This window comes from Diceros bicornis, chromosome 27 (assembly GCF_020826845.1).
Source record: "Diceros bicornis minor isolate mBicDic1 chromosome 27, mDicBic1.mat.cur, whole genome shotgun sequence".
NCBI classification, from domain to species: domain Eukaryota; kingdom Metazoa; phylum Chordata; class Mammalia; order Perissodactyla; family Rhinocerotidae; genus Diceros; species Diceros bicornis.
In genome coordinates, this window is record NC_080766.1 from 43,166,175 (window position 1) to 43,184,804 (window position 18,630).

The window sequence follows — 18,630 nt, forward strand, 5'->3', positions numbered from 1 at the left end:
CCATGGGCCATTGGGAATGAGGAACCTAGCTCTTTCAAAAGCCCAAGGAAAGTGAATTCACCAAAACATAATTCCCAGGGTTTTGACCTCTAGCTACCTTGACCCTCTGTCAAGGAGGAGGGTCCAGAGCCGCTTTCCCTCCTGGTGCTTTGGATTCACTGGGGCCAAAGGTCTGAGGGGGTGGGACTGAGAATGGGGGGGCAGCTTATGAGGTTTGCCCGGGGAGAGGGAGGGACAGCAGGTGACAGATCAGGTGAGGAGGGGGTGAGGTCAGCTGCAGAGGAAGATGGATTCAGCAGGCCCTCCTAAGAGCCACGGGCGGTTGACCTCACAGAGCAGGAACGAGAAAAGGGCAGTGACGGCAGTGAACAGAGCTGCGGGCGCCTGCAGATTCCCGGGCTCTTACCCAGCAAGGCTTGTCACTCACTCTGTAACCTCTGGTTTCTCCTGCTCAGTTTCCTCATCTGTAAAATGGGATGAACCCCGGGCGGTATAGAGTGGTGGTGAAGATTAAACATGTTAACTCAGGAAAGGTGCTCAGCACATAGTAAGCACTCAATAAATGTTAGCTGTGATTAACCAACAATTAATCATTATTCATTAGGATGTTCTTCCTCTTTCAAGTCTGGACAGCTAAGGACCAGCCCTCCTTCCTCACTATCCCAGCACCTGCCTGTCACTGCATCCACCTTCTCATCAGGCTAGAGGGGTTTAAACACGCTGTCTCGGGTCACCAGAAGGGACCCAAATCACCATCTCTGGAGGTCTGAAACCCCAGGGGTAGCCAGGGGAAGCCTGGGTGTGGGGGTGGGGGGGGTGGGAGGGAAGGGAGGGAGTCGTGACTGTGGGGCATTGGATTCGTCCTCGCAGGCAGGTGCTGAATGTGGGCACAGGGCGGATGTGGTGGAGTGGGCACCGGCCACGTGGTGCAGCCCAAGGCACCCTGAGAAGGGAGGGCCGGCCATGTGGCTGGGGTTGGGGGGCTGGGGTCCCCAAGGGTTTCATGGTGCCGCGGAGATGTCCGCCGCCCACGCCCGTTGGGGGAGGGCGGGTCCCCTCGTGGCCTCCCAGCCATCAGCTCCTCGTCCCCCCGGTGGGCAGGCCCGGCCTGGGTCTTCTTTGGTCCTGCCGGCGTGAGCGGGGCTCTTGCGTCCCTGCGCCGGTCCGCGCGATGGCCAGAGGGGCGAGTGTGGATCGGACGCGGGATCCGGACCCTGCAGGGCGCTCGGGGGCCCTGCCGCTCCTGGAGGGGGAACGGGCACTGCAGGCGCCACGGGGGGGTGGGAAGGGCGGTCCCGGTCACTTCCAGCCCCGCCGCGCCTCCGCGGTCACCCCGGCCCGCGCCCACTCCCGCGGCGCCGCGCCGGCGCGTTTCCTCCGCGGCTGTCCCAGTCGGACCGGCTCACGGTCGCGCTGCGCCCGGGCGCGTGGGGCCCGGAAGTCGGAGGGGAGGCGCAGGGCCAGGGCGCGCAGACCTCGTGGAATGAATGAATGGATCAATGACAATGAATGAATGAACGACGCAACAGTGCCCTTAGTGGGAAAAATTAAAAGTGCAAATCCAGCTGTTGGAGGCTGGCTGCCCCCGCCCATGTGCCGGGAGCACAGAGTGACGTGGTCGCGGGGGCCCAGGGGAGCGCGGTTTCGATTTTCTCCGTCCCCCGGGAGGGGCGGGGTGGGCGGGCCCGCGCGGTGTCCCGCCCAGGCCCGCCCCCGGCCCGCCCCCCGCGCAGCGCGGGACCCGCGAGTTCCCAGCCGCGCTGAGGTCAGAGGGAGGCGGCCTGGCGTCCGAGCCGAGCGCCTGCGCCGAGCGGGGCCGGAGCGGGGCGGCTGGAGCGGAGCGGAGCCGGAGTCCCCGCGAGCGCGGAGACGCTGACGCCCGCCCGGCCCCGCGCCGCCGCGGCAGGCCCGGCATGGAGGAGTGCCGGGTGCTCTCCATCCAGAGCCACGTCGTCCGCGGCTACGTGGGCAACCGGGCGGCCACGTTCCCGCTGCAGGTACGCTCCGCCCCGGCCCGGTCGGCCTTCCGTAACCCGGCCACTGTCCCCGCGCCCGGCCGTGCGGGCCCGCGGCGGGGTGGCCGCAGGCGGGCCGCGTGACCTTGGCCGGGCCACCGAGGTAGCCGCAGGTCCCCGTCTGGAGCCCAGGGTGCCCGATGCGGGCCCGGGAGGCGGGCGCTTTGCGGGGGCTGGGGGCGCGGGGGCGGCCCCTGCGGGTGGGATGGGGCGGGGGTCGGGGGCGATTAGTTACGATGGAGCCCCGGCGCACGAGCTGTGCGCACTCGCCAGCCTCCGCCCCTTCCCGCCGGTCCGGCCAGCTGCGGGCGGGGGCTGCCTGGAGGCGAGAAAATGCGGCGCAGCGGCCGGGGAGTCACGCGAGCCGGGACCCTGCCCCCGGAGCGGAGGAGGAGGGGCGATAGGCAGGTGCCTGCAGTGCTCACCTGCTGGGCGCCCCGGGTTTTGTCTCTGCCCACAGTGGGCCAGGATGCTGGGAGGGAGGAGGAGGAGGAGTAAGCTCATGGGTAGTGAGGCCCCCGGGCCGACGAGGGTGGGTCTCACCACTCCCGCTGCGGCTGACCATTCTGGGAGATGGTCGCCGGGCCGGGGGATAGGGCAGAGAAGGCCTGTCTGCAGGTGTGGCCCCTGAGGAAGAAAAGCCCGGAGACCAGTGCATGCCCGTGCAGGGTTTGGCTTTAGAAGCCACCTTCTAAATGTGTTAACCTTTCCCTACTGACCATCCCCGCCTGTGCTGGTGGGGGGCTCACATCATCCCACTGCGGCTCACTGGCAGGCACCCACTGATTCCTATTGCAGCCCCGTGGTTATGGCTAGGCGGCCCTTGGAGGGGCAAGAGGAGGCCTGGGTGCGGTGGAGTGGCATTCTGGGCCAGAGGCAACACCGGGGTAACCGGCACTTCATTGCCTTGTTGGCCCAGCAGGAGCGCTGGACGCTTTGGGCAAGGTGGTGGCTCTCCTGTACCGTTCACCTTTGGCCTGTTGTCCTGGGCCCGATGCCCGATCGAGGAGCAGGTCTGCCAGGTCCTGGGGCCCCTGCTGTGCATGCTCTGTCCTGTGCTGGGCCCTGCCTGCGGGCTGCAGACTGGCTGGAAGGACCGTAGGAAGGGTTGGAAATGCCTCCCAGTAGAGTTTAAGGGCTAACCTGAGGCTGGGGGGCCTGGCGCTGAGGAGGAAATAGTGGAGCAAAGGCTTGAAGGTGGAAAGGTACCAGGGTTCCGTCTGAAGTGGGGCGGCCGCCGCTCATCTGAGAGCACCTGTTGAGAAGTGTCTGGTGCTTCGCGCACAGTCCTGTCCCCTCTCATTCTGGCCAGTGGGGGGCAGACCCCCTGGAGTGGTCAGGGTGCAGGCCTGGGATTGTCCCACAGCCCCCGCTCTTGGCCACTGCTCTGGACGGACTGCCCCCCCCAGCTCCTTGGGGAGGGGAGGCAGGTTAGGTGGGTTGTTGGGCAGAGCCACTGGGACTGTGCTTGGGGGGAAGGGTGCAGGACCCCAAAGCTGGGTAGCCTGGGAGGGTGGAGCCGGGCAGGGCTCCGAGAACAGCTTCAGCTCGCTGCCCAGCAACAGGGGCATCCCCAGCCCAGCGTTGGCCAGGGCGCCCTGGGAACCGCCCTTGGCAGAGGTGTGTGGGCCCCCGCTGGCTTCCCTGTGCCCTCTGCCCCGTCCTCCTCCCCGTGCCCCTGCTGCCATGCCCTTCTTTCTCTTTCCGCTGGGCAAACTGTTCCCTTCCTCAGCTCACCCCGGTGCTGCAGCAGTGTCCCCAGTTCCTGAACTTCCAGGCACATACCCTCAACTTCCACACTCACTTGAGGGAGGGGGCTCCTCCAGACTGCCCACCTGGGGAAGTAAGTGCCTCTTAAGGACAGAGCTGCTGTTCTTACCTGGGGCCTCCCCAGTGCCCTGCATCCTTACCTGTGGGCTTGAGGGACAGAGGCTGGTGGGGGGAGCGTTGTGTCATCTCCTCCCTCCTGTCATCCCTGGGGCAGGGGTGACACCGCTCTCTGATTTAATTTATCCCTGCACTTCCTCCCCTCGAGGTTTGTGAGGTTTGTGAGGTCCAGGAGGAGCATGGCGGGCGAGTGTCATGGAAGGCAGGGCCTCTTCTTTAGGGTTGTGACCTTGAAGAGGCCACCTTCTACATGGAGCCCTCTGGTGCTCAGTTGCCTCTTCTGTAGATAGATGTGAGGCCTGTTTAATAGGTTGTTTTAGGACCGGGGGAGATGGGGAGTACAGCAGGGTCTTGGGGATGCCGACTGCTGAATGAGGTGGGCCTGCAGTGCCCAGGGGTGCCTTACTCACCTCCCACTGTGCAGAAGGACCAGGCAGGAGGGTGGGGTGGGTGGTACCCACGTGTGCCGGGGCATCTCGTGGAGGCCAGGACCCCTGTCAGGAGTGGATGTGGGTTGGGTCCTCCCTTCCTTCCCTGCATCCTTTGCCCCAATTACCTCCTCCTCCTAATTACAGTAATAAGATGTAGTTTTGGGGGATGGAGTGAGCAGAGGAGAGGGGGAAAGCCAGGGATGGTGGTGTTCAAAATGTGCTCCCCCGCAGCTGGACCTCAAACAGGGCTGTGTTGTTATGTTCCGGCGGCTGTGACAGAGCACCACAGACCAGGCGGCTTAAACAACAGCAGTTGATTGTCTCACGGTCTGGAGGCTGGGAGTCCACAATCACAGTGTCAGCAGAGTTGGTTCCTCCTGAGGCCTCTCTCCTTGTAGACGGCGTCTTCTCCCTGTGTCCTCACATGGCCGTCCCTCTGTGTGTGTCTGTGTCCTGATCTCCTCTTCTCATAAGGACACCATTCAGATTGGGTTACAGCCCACCCTAGTGACCTCATTTAACCTCTTCCTCTCTTTAAAGACCCCGTCTCCAAATACAGTCACATTCCAGGGTGCTGGGGGTTGGGACTTGAGCATAGGCATTTGGGTGGGACACAGTTCAGCCCATCACAAGAGCAATTTCCAGAAGCTTCTTAGTTCCCAGGACGCTTTCTGCCCTTAACCGCTTAGCGCTTCCTGAGTCTGGATTCCTTGTTGGTCTGCGTGTGCTTCCTTTGGCCCAGGCTGCTTGGCTCTTGTCGAATCAATCTGTTGGCACTGCAGGATGCTACACAGAGTCCCGTGTGGGCATTTTGCCCCCCCACCCCCACGTCTGAGCACCGCTGGAGCAGGGAGGAGCAGGGGGACAGGTGGGGATGGCCCGCCGACTGGGCTTGCCCCAGCCTTAGCGCGCACAGGATGCGCTGGGGAAATGGCCTTAGAGTCTCATACTTGGCAATTCCAGCTGGAGTTCGGAGGGGAGGCGTCCCCGAACTCCCAGAGCTGTGCTTGGTGAGGGGTATATTCGGAGTTTTGATTGGCATCGTACAGCTGGAGACTCTAGAGGTACGTCTGTTCACACGGCTGAGTGTAGGAAGGAAACTTAGAAATGGCGGGAGAGGTGGCTCTGCCTGGGCCCCACAGATCTGCCCTCATGCTACTCAGAGACAGACTGGAAAATGTGTGGGAGGGGTGGTGGAGAGGCCATCTGTGGGGACTGTCCCCATGTCCCCTCATCTTGGAGTTCTGGCTCAGGGACCTGGCCCTGCCTTCTGAGCCTTTTTAAGCCTCGTCTGCAGAGTAAGAGCAGTCCTCTTGGCAATCAGAAGGTGCTGGGCGTCCAGGGCGCTGTCTGGACGGAGCTCTGCCCGTGTTGCCAGCACAGCTGCTGCACGGTGAGCCTGGCACGGATTTGTGCCTGCTGGACGCCTGTGGGTCTGGCCTTCGGGGCTGTGGTTCCCAAACTGCTTTTGGCCAGGTCCCCAAAGCACACTGCTTATGGTGTCACGTAGAGAAAAACGTTGTACAGTAGAGAAAAGAGCAGAACCTTGACCCTGTTTTTCAATTTCTTTCCGGGCTTGAGTCTAAAGTACATTTTAGTGGCGGAGGGGAATGTGTTAACCTGACCAGCGACAGAGGAGATAGAGCGTCAGGCAGGATGATCCGGTATTTGCAGAGGGTGGGGAGAGTCAGGGCAAGCCTGTGACCCCGTCCCCTCCTCCCCCGCCCCTGTGTGGAGAGGGGGCTGCAGGTCAAGGGCAGACAGGCCATATGACGTGTCTGCCGTATGGCCTGTCCGTGCAGGGCTGGGGACTGTTTCCAGTAGAAGTTCCCATTGGAGATCAGAGGACGCTGGATGAGGGTTGAGCTGAATTATAGGGCTGGTAGAAGGGACACGGAGCTGGGCCCCTGAGGCTGATGAAGATGACAACAGTCACATGACACCCTCGTGTCCCCTCTCTTCTAATTCTAATTTCCTCTGAAAGTGGCTAAAGTCTTGCAAAACAAGCCACAGTGGGGATTCTTGAAGACAGTGACTCTTGTCCCTGCCCAACACTAACCTCTCCCCCAAGAGGAACCAGGGTGGTCTGGGTGGGTTGGGACCTGCCCTGGAATATTCCAGAGCTTCCCCACTCCTGCTCTTCTGAGCGCTCTGCCTCCCCAATGAGGGCGGATTGCCGAGCTGCCGAGTTAACGACCGTGTCACTGTGTCTGCCTCACTGTCAGCCAAGTGGGCTGGCGATGCAGCATCAAGGCGGGCATCTGGCTGCTGGGAGCATGCGTCACCCGCCCAAGGCCGAGGGACCAGAGCGTGGCTTCAGGCCCCCCTGGCACATGTAGCTGCCCTTGAGGAGGGACACTGCCTGGAAAGGCAGCCTGAGGCCTGCATGGGGACAGAGGATGGGAGCCTGTTTTGACGGCATCCGGCTGCTGTGGGGGGTTAGACTGGAGAAGTTGATTGCGTCCTGGCCGTCATTGCTCTGTGTGTTTGGATGACTACGGAGCATTTGAAAGCGCTCTACCCACGTGCACCTGTGCACTGATTGTTGCCGTGTTTCCCCTGCACATTGGCAGGGATAGGAAGCTGGAGTCGTTTCTGAGCCATCCCGCCAGCCTGGGCTCAGCCTGGGAGTGAGGAGTCTGAGTGGCCTCCTCTATTGGCAGGAGACTGGGTTCTCCCCACACACCATGTGCACGTCCACATTGCTCTTCTGTCAGTAGGTTGACAGGCCCTACCAGGTGACAGGCAGCGTGTCTGATGTCAGGACCCCGCCAGAAGTGCCTCCGAGTTTGGCTGGCTGTGAATCTCAGTGGCCCCTTTCAATCTGAGACCCCTGCCTGCTCAGCATCAATTGTGGTCGTGTGTAGCCAGATTTCCCTTCGCAGCCCGAGCGGGGTTGGGTTGTAGTTGGTGGGGAGCGGGGGCTTGCTGTGTTGTGGGACTTCTCGGCCAAGGCTTCTGGCTTTTTCTGAAGTGAGAGTGGGTTTGCTAGTAGAGCCTGAGGCCGGGGCTTTGACCACCACCAGCCTTCTTTGTTCAGAGGTGCATGGGATGGTGGGCTCATCCTGGGGGGGCCACAGGTGGTGGGGAGCCCCAAAGTCCTGAAAACCCCGCCAAGTCCAGGTGCAGCAGCAGAGGCTGAGAGGGCGAGGTTGGAACAGGGCTTGGAGGCTGGAAGGAGGACATTTAGATTGAAGAGAGGAGCTCACAGAGGTTTCACAGCTTCCTAGGGTTCAGAAAGTGGCCAGCAGCTCTGCAGCCACAGCGTGGAAATCACAGAACGGGGGTCTGGGCTTCCTCCCACGGGCAGTGGCAAGCCCTCAAAGTTTGGGGTTTGGCGGGGTACATCTAGGAGTGAGGGGAGGGGACGAGGAGAATGGTGGCAGGGAGGCCAGTTAAGACTCACAGGAAGGGGAGTAAGGGGCCATGAAGCAGGCTCGCAGGCTGTCACAGCAGAGATGGGGCACTGGAGAGAGTTCCCCGAGCACCTGGCGCCTGGCTGGCGGTGGGATGGGGAAGCTGGAGGCAGAAGGGGAGGCACGGCCTCAGTCGGCTGGCTGACAGAGGGCAGTGCTGGGAGGGGGGATCCTGCTTGTCTGCGGCAGCAGGAGTTGGTGGAGGTGGTGTTTCTCCCCTCTCTCTTCAAGGCCTTCCTCCCCTCATTCTCCCTGGGCTGAACTAGTCAGTTCTTCCTCTTTTTTCTTAAAACAAGTCTTATTTATATCTTTTTACTGTGTGTTGGTGGTGTGCTGGTAAATGTTACAAAACTGGCTGGGGGGTCGGGGAGGGCTGATTGATAGTGTGTGTGCCAATTTCCATGGTGTCAGTACTTCCAGCCGGCTGACGGTAAGCTGCTGGCGTGAGTTGGAAGAGATGCACGGTGGCCTCCATTGTGCAGAATTCTGCCATGCCGATCCAACCAGCGCAGAAAGCTCGAGATCCTGGCTAATGGAAAAGTACAGCAAACTAGTTAGGGGGTGGTGAGGCTAGAATATTTCTTATATTTGCTTTAGACATAATTTAGGTGTGTAGTTTTATGACTCAGTTTTTAATAATGGCTGTATATAAAACTGACTTGCACAACTGCATTGCTCAACACGTGACCTCTATCTTTGAAGCCAGCAACAGTGCATCCAATCCTCTCATTCACATTGCTCGGATTTCTTCTGCCCATCAGCCAGAGAAAACTCTCTGCTTCTAAAGGGTTTGTGTTATTAGACTAGCCTCGCCTAGATAATCTCCCCTTTGCCACAGAACATAATCAGAGGAGAGAGATCACAGTTACAGGTTCCGGCCGCGCTCACATGGGGTTGTGCAAGGGCGAGCGAGGGCCACTGGGGCCATTCTTAGAATTCTGAGAATCCACAGGAGCCCACAGGCCATTGAGGAAATGTTTTACATTTACTGTAAAACCATGTGATTCTCACCCACGAGAATACATAGACCAGCCGTGCTGTCCTGTAAATTGGCCCATATCGCGTGGTCTTGATAGTCAGTAGGGTCCGTGGGCTCCCCTGGTCTGCTCCCATGTAATGTGATTCATGTGAAGGCTGCCAAGGTTATAGGAACTTGATCTGCCCTGCACACAGGGCAGGAGGCGAACATAGGGGGAGCCCAGCTGCTCACCCTGTGCGGGTGTCCGGGACACAGGACTGACCCCTGGACAAGAGTCAGTCTCTCTCTGCCTCCCCTGGGGGTGGGAGAAGACAGAATGTGTCAGGCCGGGGCCAGTCCAGAAACAGAAACCAGAGCAATTATTTTCACAGAGAATTTAATAGAGACAGTTGTTAAAGCAGGTATTGGGAGAACAGAAAAGGGAAAAGGGAACATGAAGATTTGGTGGAGGCGGCACCAGCCAGCAGCTGACACTGTGGGATCAGAGAGAAGAGGTTGTGGTCGTTAGAACTTAAGGAGTTCGGGGGGAGGGGGGGCTGTGGGGGGTGTGATGAGGCACTCTGCCTGTGACGGAAAATCCACAAAGTGGAGTTAGTTGCTGCTAGGGGAAGGCCTGTCACTGCCTGGGAGAGGAAGAATGCTGGGATAACGGCCACCTGGAAGACGCAGGACCCTCCTCTTCTCCCAGTTTCTCTCTCTCTCACAGGGATGTGATTTCCAGGTCAAAGCCCCAGCATCACAGGGCCGAGTACAAAGGGCGAGTTTGAGCTGAAGACTAGATTTTAACCACAGGAGCCTCCTTCCTCTGGGGGCCAAGGGCTCCGTGTTGGAGCTCGGCCCCTCTGTGTGGTCTTTTCCTGAGTCTCGCTCGGCCCCACACGTGTGGTTTGATAGGTGCACTCAAACTAACGTGTCATACTGACTAATAAGCCCATTTCCCTGGCGGTATTTGAAATGGAGATGCCAGCCCAGGGGCTTAGCTCTCTCTGTCATTTCAAAGCAGAAAATAGCGACTTCCAATTTGCCAGCTCCAAAGGATTAATTATCTGCACATCCAGAAGCAATGCAGCAAGATATTTTGGCAGGGTTTTCAGGATTTGTGTCATCATTGCTTCAAATCTGTTTCCTCAGAATTGATTAGAATTTTAAAGCATTTGAAGTACTGCTATATCCCTGTCTAGGAGGCCGTGAGATCTGAAAAGTCAACTTGCAAAGTGCCAATTTTAACTTTTTAGTTTAATAAGATGGTTGATTTTTGTTTTATTACTTTAAGTCCTGGTAATACTGGCTTAAAATGTTTAGGAAGACTTGTTAAATACAAATCATAAATGTATAGCTCAGTGAGTTCACAAAGCGAATGCACCCCCGTCACCGCCACCCACGTGAAGAAGGGAATGTGAGCAGCACCCAGAAGCCCGCTCCCAGGCGCCACCCCTGCCTTCCCAGGGGCAGCCGCTCTCCTGATTGCCCACACCGGAGAGTTTGGCCTATTTTTGAACATTAAAGGGAGACTTGAAGGTTGGTTGGTGGTGTTCGGGTGAAGAGGGAAAAGGAGTTTGGGAAGTTGTTGGTGCACAGGAGAAGGCAAGGACAGCCAGAGCAAAATGGCGGAGGGATGGGGGCCTCTGGGGCCAGCCTCTCCCCTTGGTTTCCGACCTCCCTGTCTCTCTCTCTCTCATATACACACACACACTCTCTCTGTCTCTCACACTCTCTCTGTCTCTCACACTTTCTCTCTCTTTCACACTCTCTGTCTCTCTCTCACTCTCTCTCTCTCATACAGTCTCTCTCACACTCTCTCTGTCTCTCACACTCCGTCTCTCTCACACTCTCTCTGTCTTTACGCTCTGTCTCTCTCACACTCTCTCTGTCTCTCATGCTCTGTCTCTCTCACTTTCTCTCTCTCTCACACTCTCTCTGTCTCTCTCACGCGCTGTCTCTCTCTCGCCCTCTCTTTGGGACGTTCTGCAGGTGAAGAGGCCCACCCTTCTCCACGTCCCCCTCTGTAGTACTGCGGTTTTAGGTAACTGTGCTCCGTGAAGGATCTGTTTGTCTACTCCGGAGTTTGTTGGAATCTCTCACCTACCCTGTCTTTGTCCCTCTCTTTGTCCTTGTGGATCAGTGTTATACAAAGGTCCTTTGTTCTCATTTTCCTGGGATTTGGGGGAGGGAGAGGGTCTGAAGGTCAGTGGCCACGTTTAACTAGAAGTCCTGGCAGTAGGTTTTCGAGGACTTGAACACCCCTTGGCCTTTCTCCTCATTCCCCTGGTCGGTCCCCTTCCCCTTGTCAGCAGTTGAGTTCATGGCCTTGTCCCCGACTCCCCACACCCCAGGCAGGGCCTCTGTCTTCGCACTTCTGTTGGTGGGCCTGGCGTCCCACTGCTTGTGTGTGGCTCGTTTGGGTGGGGTCTCTCGTGCTGGCCCTTGGGTGGCCTCAGCTGCGGAAGTGGACTTCCCAGGGGACACCTGGCTGCGACCCAGGAGTGAGGAGGGAATGGAGGGGAGACTCAGCGCCCCTTGGGGTGAGCTGGGGCCGGGGCTGGGGTCTCGAGCAGGGCGCGAGGGAGACGGACACGAGGAAACATGTGTGGTCTATGTGTCCGATCAGTAAACGCTCTTTAAGCCCTGCTCTGTCCCCGCGTGTCCTAAAGAGTGGGGTCCTGCCCTCCTGGGGCCCCGACTGTCACAGAGGACAGCAGCGACTGACCCGCCATGCACTGCAGCGCTGGTACAGTGGGCTGGGGACAGCTGTGGTGGAGAAGCCCGGGGGCCGTGGAGGCGGAATGGGGTGTGATGGAGCTGAGAGAGTTGAGGAGAGGGTGGAGGACTCTTCCTGGCTGGCCAGCTGGCCCCTCTGCAGCCTCGTGTAGGCAGGTGCCGGGTGGGCGGCAGTGTGGGCCCAGCGCAGCCCCAGAGGGAGTTGCAGGCGTGGAGGGGCCGGCGAGGGGTGCACTTCCCTCAGGAAGGGTAGTGGGAAGTGGTGGGGTAATGTGGGAGACTGAGAGGCTGTGCTGGTGGCCTGGGTGGCATGGAGCAGACGGAGACGGGGAGGCAGGTCCCAGGACTCCGTGAGCCTGTGTCCCTGGATTTCCAGGCATGACTGGTTCTGTTCACGCCGATCCTAGCAGATGACATGGTTTTTGTGGTCCGGCCTTGTGTGAGGACAGTGCTCTCAGTTCAGTCCCACGTCCTAGACGTGGGCAAAGCCAGAGCCTCTGAATGGAGAGATGATGACCTTCTCCCACTGATGGAGCCAGCAGGACAGCCCAGCTCTCAGTGTGCGTGGAATCCAATTTAAACACCTATCGTCATGACGTGGTTTCACGTGGCTCCGAAGTCAGCGCCGGCCGAGAGCTTGTTTGGACTCGAGTGTCTGAAGGACAAATGGTGGATGGGTCCACGTATGAGCCCCGACCTCCCCAGGTCGCATCGTTCATATGGGGGTGTGGATACGAAAGGAAGGCCTAGGTGTCACTCCTGTGCTGACAGCCCCGAGGCCCCTCCCTTTGCTCTCGAGGGGTGACTGCCTGGCGCCCGCGGGTCTGGAGGACTGGCCAGGCCCTGATACACTGCTCACGTGGGATTGATTTGCTCCTGGGGGTTTCGCCTCGCCTCGTGGTGGGTGGTGGTTCGCGGCTTCATTCTGGAGTACAGGACCCTGCGCCAGCGGCCTTTGTGCAGCGCTGGGCAGCTTCCTCAGGCAGCTGAGATGGCCAGTTCTGCGGAGTGATGCAGTGGACACTCTGAGAGGCGGGGGAGTGGGGACCACACAGCAGGGCCATTGTCCTGGGTCCACCTGCGATGGTGGCAGCGCGGGCCAGCTTGGAAGAGGCGGGTGGAAGAAGCCCCTGGGGCCTGGCAGGGACCCAGGGTGAGGGTAGTACACAGAGGCAGGGAGATGGGCTGGGAAGTGTCCTGGTGCCCACCCCCTCTGACAGCCGAGGGGCGCAGGGGGACCCACAGAGAATGTGGTTCATCGCTGCCCAGGGATCTGCAGTGTCCCGTACGTCATTGTGCCTGAGTGAATCAGTACTGAATGAGTGTGGAAAATGAGGAGAGTCAAGGTAAGTGTGAGGACGGATGGCTCTGGTTCTCACCCTGTCACCACGAGCGCCCGTCAGCGTTGGCTCGTGAGCCGTCCGGGCCATTTGAGACAGAACCCTTTCTCCCCTTTCATTAAAAGGGGAGCTCCTGCTTTTTGTGAATCAGCTTTTAGCCCAGCGATAGCTTTAGCTTTTCTCCGTCGCCTGCTTCGTGTGCTGTAGATGAACCGGCTAGAAGTCGTGTTGTGGCTCCCTTGGCCAGAGCGCCCACTCTCCCCCTTCTCCCTTCAGAACCACTCCTCGTGCCCAGAGCCCCTGACAAGGCTGGTGACCCCACGCCAGGGCTGGTGGGAGGCTGGCCCAGCGTCGTGAGGTCCCTCCCTTGTCAGTGCGCAGGTTTGTGATTGTTCTTGGGGGACGTTCGGCCCCAGGCTGGGCGCCTGCCTTTTCCCCGGCTGCCATGTGATGATGGAGGGCTGCCGGCCAGGCTGCCGGAGAGGGAGTGGTCAGCTGTGTCCCCGAGTGGGGAGGCCTTGGCCTTGCCTCCTCATAGGGGTGGCGGCTTGAAACCTCACACCCTCCTTCAGTGTCGGAACTGATGGACGTCTCTTTGGTTTCCTTGAGCACTTTCACTTGGTGGGATTTCCAGAAGGATCCGAAAGTGCTTCTCCATTGAGTTCCAGCAGGTGGGCAGTGGCTTCCAAGTCTCCGCCCTTTGGGCTGGTCGCTCCTCAACATATTTCCTAAGTAAAGGAGTGAATGAAGCCCATCACCAGACACGTACGGCACCGAGAGTGCAAATACCGAGCCCAACTCGGGGAGACCCTCCTGTTCCCCACCTCGGGGACTGTCCAGCCTGCACCTGGGGGCCTGCACTCGGCCAGCCTCGGTCAGCCCCCTCCTGTGGGCTGGCCCCTGGGCCGTTGTCGGGCCTGTGCGGTGGGTCAGCGAGCCCGCCTGACTCTCTCACACCTTCTCCTTCTGTGTGTCTTGCAGGTATTGGGGTTTGAGATCGACGCAGTGAACTCTGTCCAGTTTTCAAACCACACAGGTAAGGCCTTGGCCTCAGCGTCATCATGGGGCTGTGTGGGCGTGAGAAGTGGCCCTTTAAAAATCAGGGGTCCTAGCCCTCATGTGACGGATGGAGAAATGGAGCCGGAGGTGACCCCCTTAAGGCCAGAGGGGCTGGGGTCTGCCTGTCTTGGAGCGTGGCCTGCTGCCTCTGAACCTCAGCTCGGCCGCATTGGAGCTGGGTGACCAGGGGCATGTGGCGTAACCTCTCAGTGCCTCAGTTTCCTTCTCCGTAAAGCAACGACAGCGATCCCAGCTCCTGCTCTAGGGCCATGCCATCCTCTGAGTGACGCATCTGCTCACACCCCCGTTGTCTACCGGGGTGACGCTGTGGGCTGTGAGGAGGGCCCCACGTGTGTGTGTGCTTCTGGTGGACGTGTGGGTGGATCCTGATTTCTCTATTAAAAACCAGTGCAGGCCAGCCCTGCTGGCCTAGTGGTTAAGTTCAGCGTGTTCCGCTTCAGCAGCCTGGGTTTGGTTCCTGGGCGCAGACGTACGCCATTCATCTGTGGCCGTGCTGTGGCGGTGGCTCATGTACAAAAAGAGAAAGATTGGCAACAGATGTTAGCTCAGGGTGAATCTTCCTCAGCAAAAAAATAAAAATAAAAACCAGCACCTGGGGGAGCCTGTGTGTATGTCTCTCAGCACACGGGGACCCCAAGGATTTCTGTGCACAGAAGCCTTGAAGTGGAATTACTGGCTCAGGGTATGTGAGCGTCACTGCCCTTGGAAAGCCCTCGAGTTGTTGGGGCGAGCTCCCGAGCTCAGGGCTGCCCTGCCCCCTGATCCCCACACTATGCGCTGCAGGAGAATGACGCTGCTCAGTTCTTGGAAGCGTTGCCACGTCGCCTCTTCTGAAATTACTCTGAACCCAGGTGGAACCTGGGGAGCACAGAATGTCCCGGGAACAGCCTGGTGTTGCGCCAACAGGAGATGCGGGCTGGTGCCTTGGCCTCAGCCCACATAGGGAAGATTTTCTGTAATCTCTTGCGTGTGATTTTTCTTGGAAAGGCGGGGGTGTTGTAAGCCATAAATCGAGCGGGAAGAATTACGTGCCGGGCTTGAATGAAAAGGCTACAGTTCTAAAAGTCCTTTCCTACTTTTGCTCTGCCAAGTATGCAGGGTGCTCTGAAGCTTGGAGAAGTCCCAAAAAGTTTAAGTCGAAACAAACAAAAAGTTTAAGTCGATCCAGCAAACTTCCCCGAATCCCACGTTTTATTGGCTGTTTTAACCACCCTCCTTTTTTTTTTTTAAGTAAATGAGCCAAACTGGCGTGGGCATTAAATGATGGAATTAAATTTATTGCTGAGTATCATATTATTCCATAATTATTCCAGCATTAGTTCAACAAAAGCAAAGACCTGGCCCAGAAACTCCTGTGCCCTTTGCACCAGATCCCAGGGTGAGGGGTCGGGGCTCCTGGGGGCTTCAGTAGTGATTGGCTGTCTTCTGGGCTCCTGTGGTGCCTTCTCAGTTGGTGGTGGACTGGCCATCCTGAGGGGTCCTGGACAGAAAGGGGCCTTTGGCCTGCTGCTGGGGGAGTGGATGAAGACAGACTGCCCGCCCACCCCGTGCCTGGGAGCCCACGCAGGCGCAGGGCTGGTTAGGGCCAAAAGGAGGATGAGGGCTTCCGTTCCAGAGGGGCCCACCCCGTGGTTCCTGGGAGCCCCCGGGGTAGAGAAGAGCCTGCTGCCCCCAGCCCAGCCTCTTAGGTGCCATTTAGGGCCTGCCTGGCCGAGGGTACCCCTCAGGCAGCTACAGTCTGTGGGCGACTCCGAGCATCCTGCACTTGGGCCCATGAGGCTGTCTGTGCAGCCTAATCGGGGCTTCCAGGGGGAGGCCTCCCCAGGGCCACCTCTGTGGCTCAGGTGCCACCACCCCAGCCTGGAGTAGCCAGGTGAGGCCTCACTGTGCCTCTGAGCCTGTGTGCCCCTTTCTGTTCCCCTCACCCCTGCCCAGACTCTGCTGCTGAGACGTGAGGCTGGTGTTTCTCTTATAGCAGCCCCCGTGGCAGTGTGGCACGTGACACCTGGGGAGCCATCGGGGCTGGTGGTTAGGACACGGAACTCAGCTGCCCCCATGCACCCACACGGCCCCCGCTCTCGGGAGCAGAGCTGAATCGCTCACCGTGTGTATATGACGCCCACGATGACCTGTCTGTTCTGTCCTGGGCTTTGGACCCAAAAGTACTTGCTATTTTTACCTGTTTTTTTTTTTTAAAGAACTGGAAGCACTTAATTTTTTTTACTGCACTCGCCTCCAGCGAGCGTCTATTAAGGCCTGTCTATACAGGGAGAAAGATTTACTGCAGGGCCATGTGTGAACCGTCCGGTTAGAGGCTGTCCCCACTCGTGAACGTCCTCGTCTGACGCTGTGCTTCTCAAGCTGTCTGGTGGAGGCTTCACTGTTGTGTTAGTTCCATGATGTGGTCCTACTGTGCGCTGAGTGCTCAGCTCAGGCCATGTGTGACCGGCCTCGAGAGTTCAACCACAAACTTCTACACCCTGCTCCACAAGCCGCCCTGCAGATCCTGCGCTGGGACACCTAGCAGTGCCAGATTACTCAGAGGCTCTGAACACTTCCACCCGTGTTGCTTGTCTCCTGGGGTCGGGGTCGCCCAGCGCGAGGGCACTTCCATCAGCTCTGGTCCCAAGTACGCAGTCCTGCTAGCCAAGATTTGCCTCCTCCTCTAGGTCAGAGATCCTGCCTTTTTTTTAAAACTAACATCTTTATTAATATATTTACATACCATAGAATTAATTCACCCATTTAAGTGTACAATTCAGCAGTTTTTAGTATATTCACAGAGTTGTGCAACCGTCACCACTATGTTTCCAGAACACTTTCATTGCTCCAATGGAGACCATACCAAAATAACTGTACCCATTAGTGCTCCCTCCTCATTCTTCCTCCTCCCAGCCTCTGGCAACCACCAATCTACTTTCTGTCTGTGGAATTGCCCATTCTGGACATTTCATGTAAATGGAGTCATACAATATATGGCCATTAGTGACTGGCTTCTTTAGCACAGCCTAATGTCTTCAGGGTTCATCCATGTTGTAACATGTATCAGTACTTCCTTTTTAAGGCTGAATAATATTCTACTGCATGTGTCTACCACATTTTGTTTATCCATTTGTTCACTGATGGAAATTTAGGGTTATGGATCATGGCTATTATGAATCATGCTGCTATGAACATTTGTCTGCAAATGTTTTTGTGGATGTGTTTTCAGTGTTCTCCCGTTTTTACCTAGGTGTAGAATTGTTGGATCAGATAGTCACTCGATGTGTAATTGTTTGAAGAACTGCCAGACTGTTTTCCGAAGTGGCCGCGTTATCTGACGTTCCCACCACTGATGTGTGAGGGCTCCGGTTTCTCTGCATCCTCACTAGCACCTGTTATTATTTGTCTTTTTTATTCTAACCATCATAGTGGATTTAAAGTGAGATGTGTCAATGCAAATAATCCATAATCAATCTATAAATCAAAATTGGGGTTAGTTTATTATGAGCCAGGTTTGAGGACTATAGCCCAGGGTCTTCCTTCCCCAAGGAAGGAAGGGCACCGAAGAAATGGGGTGTACAGAGTGGTTATATCCTGTCTTGGAACAAAGAGCCTACATCATGTATGATAAAAATGTCCCCTTTACAATAGTCACAAGATTGCTTTGCTGGCACAGCAGGTCAGTGGTCACAAGGTGAGCACAGCAGGTCGGTAATTAATCTTTAGTTTCTAGAAAGAGATGCTTATCCTTAAGGAAATGCTGATATGGGGGGACATTACATCCCTATCTTTAAGAGCATCATTCTTGTCTTTGGGACATAGTAAATGCTTAAAGCAGATGTACAATGCATGCTTAACAGGCCACATCAGGCCTTTTGGAAAAACAAGGTCAGGCTGAAATTAATTTTAAACCAAATGGCGTCCTCATATAATCCAGTATATATGCTATTGCTTGTCATTTATTCATCAGATGTCATTGTGGTTTGAGTCAGAAGTCACTCTTAAGATTGAGGCCAGAGAGCCTGCTTCCTGGGGGAACAGGTGTCCAGAGCTGGACTGGCAAGCCTTCCCTGTCAAGAGCCAGATACTAAATAATTGAGGCTTTGCGACTTGTGTGCTGTGGAGCACGAAGCATCCAGAGACAGTATGTAAAGGAGCGGGTGAGGCTGTGTTCAAGTGAAGTTTGAACTTTATTTGTGGACACTGAAAATGGAATTTCATGTCATTTTCACAAGTCATAAAATATTCTTGTTTTCCCAACTGTTTGAAAATGTAAAAACTCGTTCTTGGGTTGGAGACTGTACAAAACACCTGCGGCCGGCCGGATTTGGCCCCGAGGCCATAGTTTGCTGACTCCTGATCTGAATCAGGGTTTCTGAAATTTCTGTGTGTCTGAGAATCGCCTGGGGCCTTGTTAAAACTGAGTGCGGGGCTCCACCCCCAGGGATTCTGACACAGCAGGTCTAGGCAGGGCCTGAGAATATGCATTTCAGATGCTGCCGATCAATCTCGGAGACCCCGCTGTGGATGGGGAGGGTCTAGATTAATCACGAAAGATGGGTAGGTTGGGGTAGGGAGGCTTTGGGAGCTGAGAGGTTGGGGGAACATTTTCAGGGGGGCAGATAGCCCTGGTGTTCCTGGGGCAGACCCCCACTGGGCCACTTGTCCCCAGGACCACCCCCAGGTCCGTTGATTGGCTAGGAGGACTCACAGCTGTGCTGTATGACAACGAAGGGCCACAGAGCTACCTCAGTGCAGGGAGAAGGTGTGTGGGGGGAGGTT

At 57.2% G+C, this 18,630-nt stretch overlaps 1 protein-coding gene across 2 annotated transcripts in view; it reads left to right on the forward strand.

Moving 5' to 3' along the window:
• The first annotated feature begins 590 nt into the window (after positions 1-590).
• PDXK (pyridoxal kinase) overlaps positions 591-18,630 on the forward strand; it is a 35,901-nt gene continuing 17,861 nt past the window's right edge. Inside the window, exons 1-2 of one of the 2 annotated variants that reach the window (XM_058523199.1) lie at positions 591-764; positions 13,768-13,822. In XM_058523199.1, coding sequence (XP_058379182.1) covers positions 606-764; positions 13,768-13,822 — 214 coding nt within the window. In that variant the 5' untranslated portion in view covers positions 591-605. Of the gene's footprint in view, positions 765-1,850; positions 1,998-13,767; positions 13,823-18,630 lie in introns of those variants that run through there. The other variant, XM_058523200.1, reaches the window with a different exon arrangement.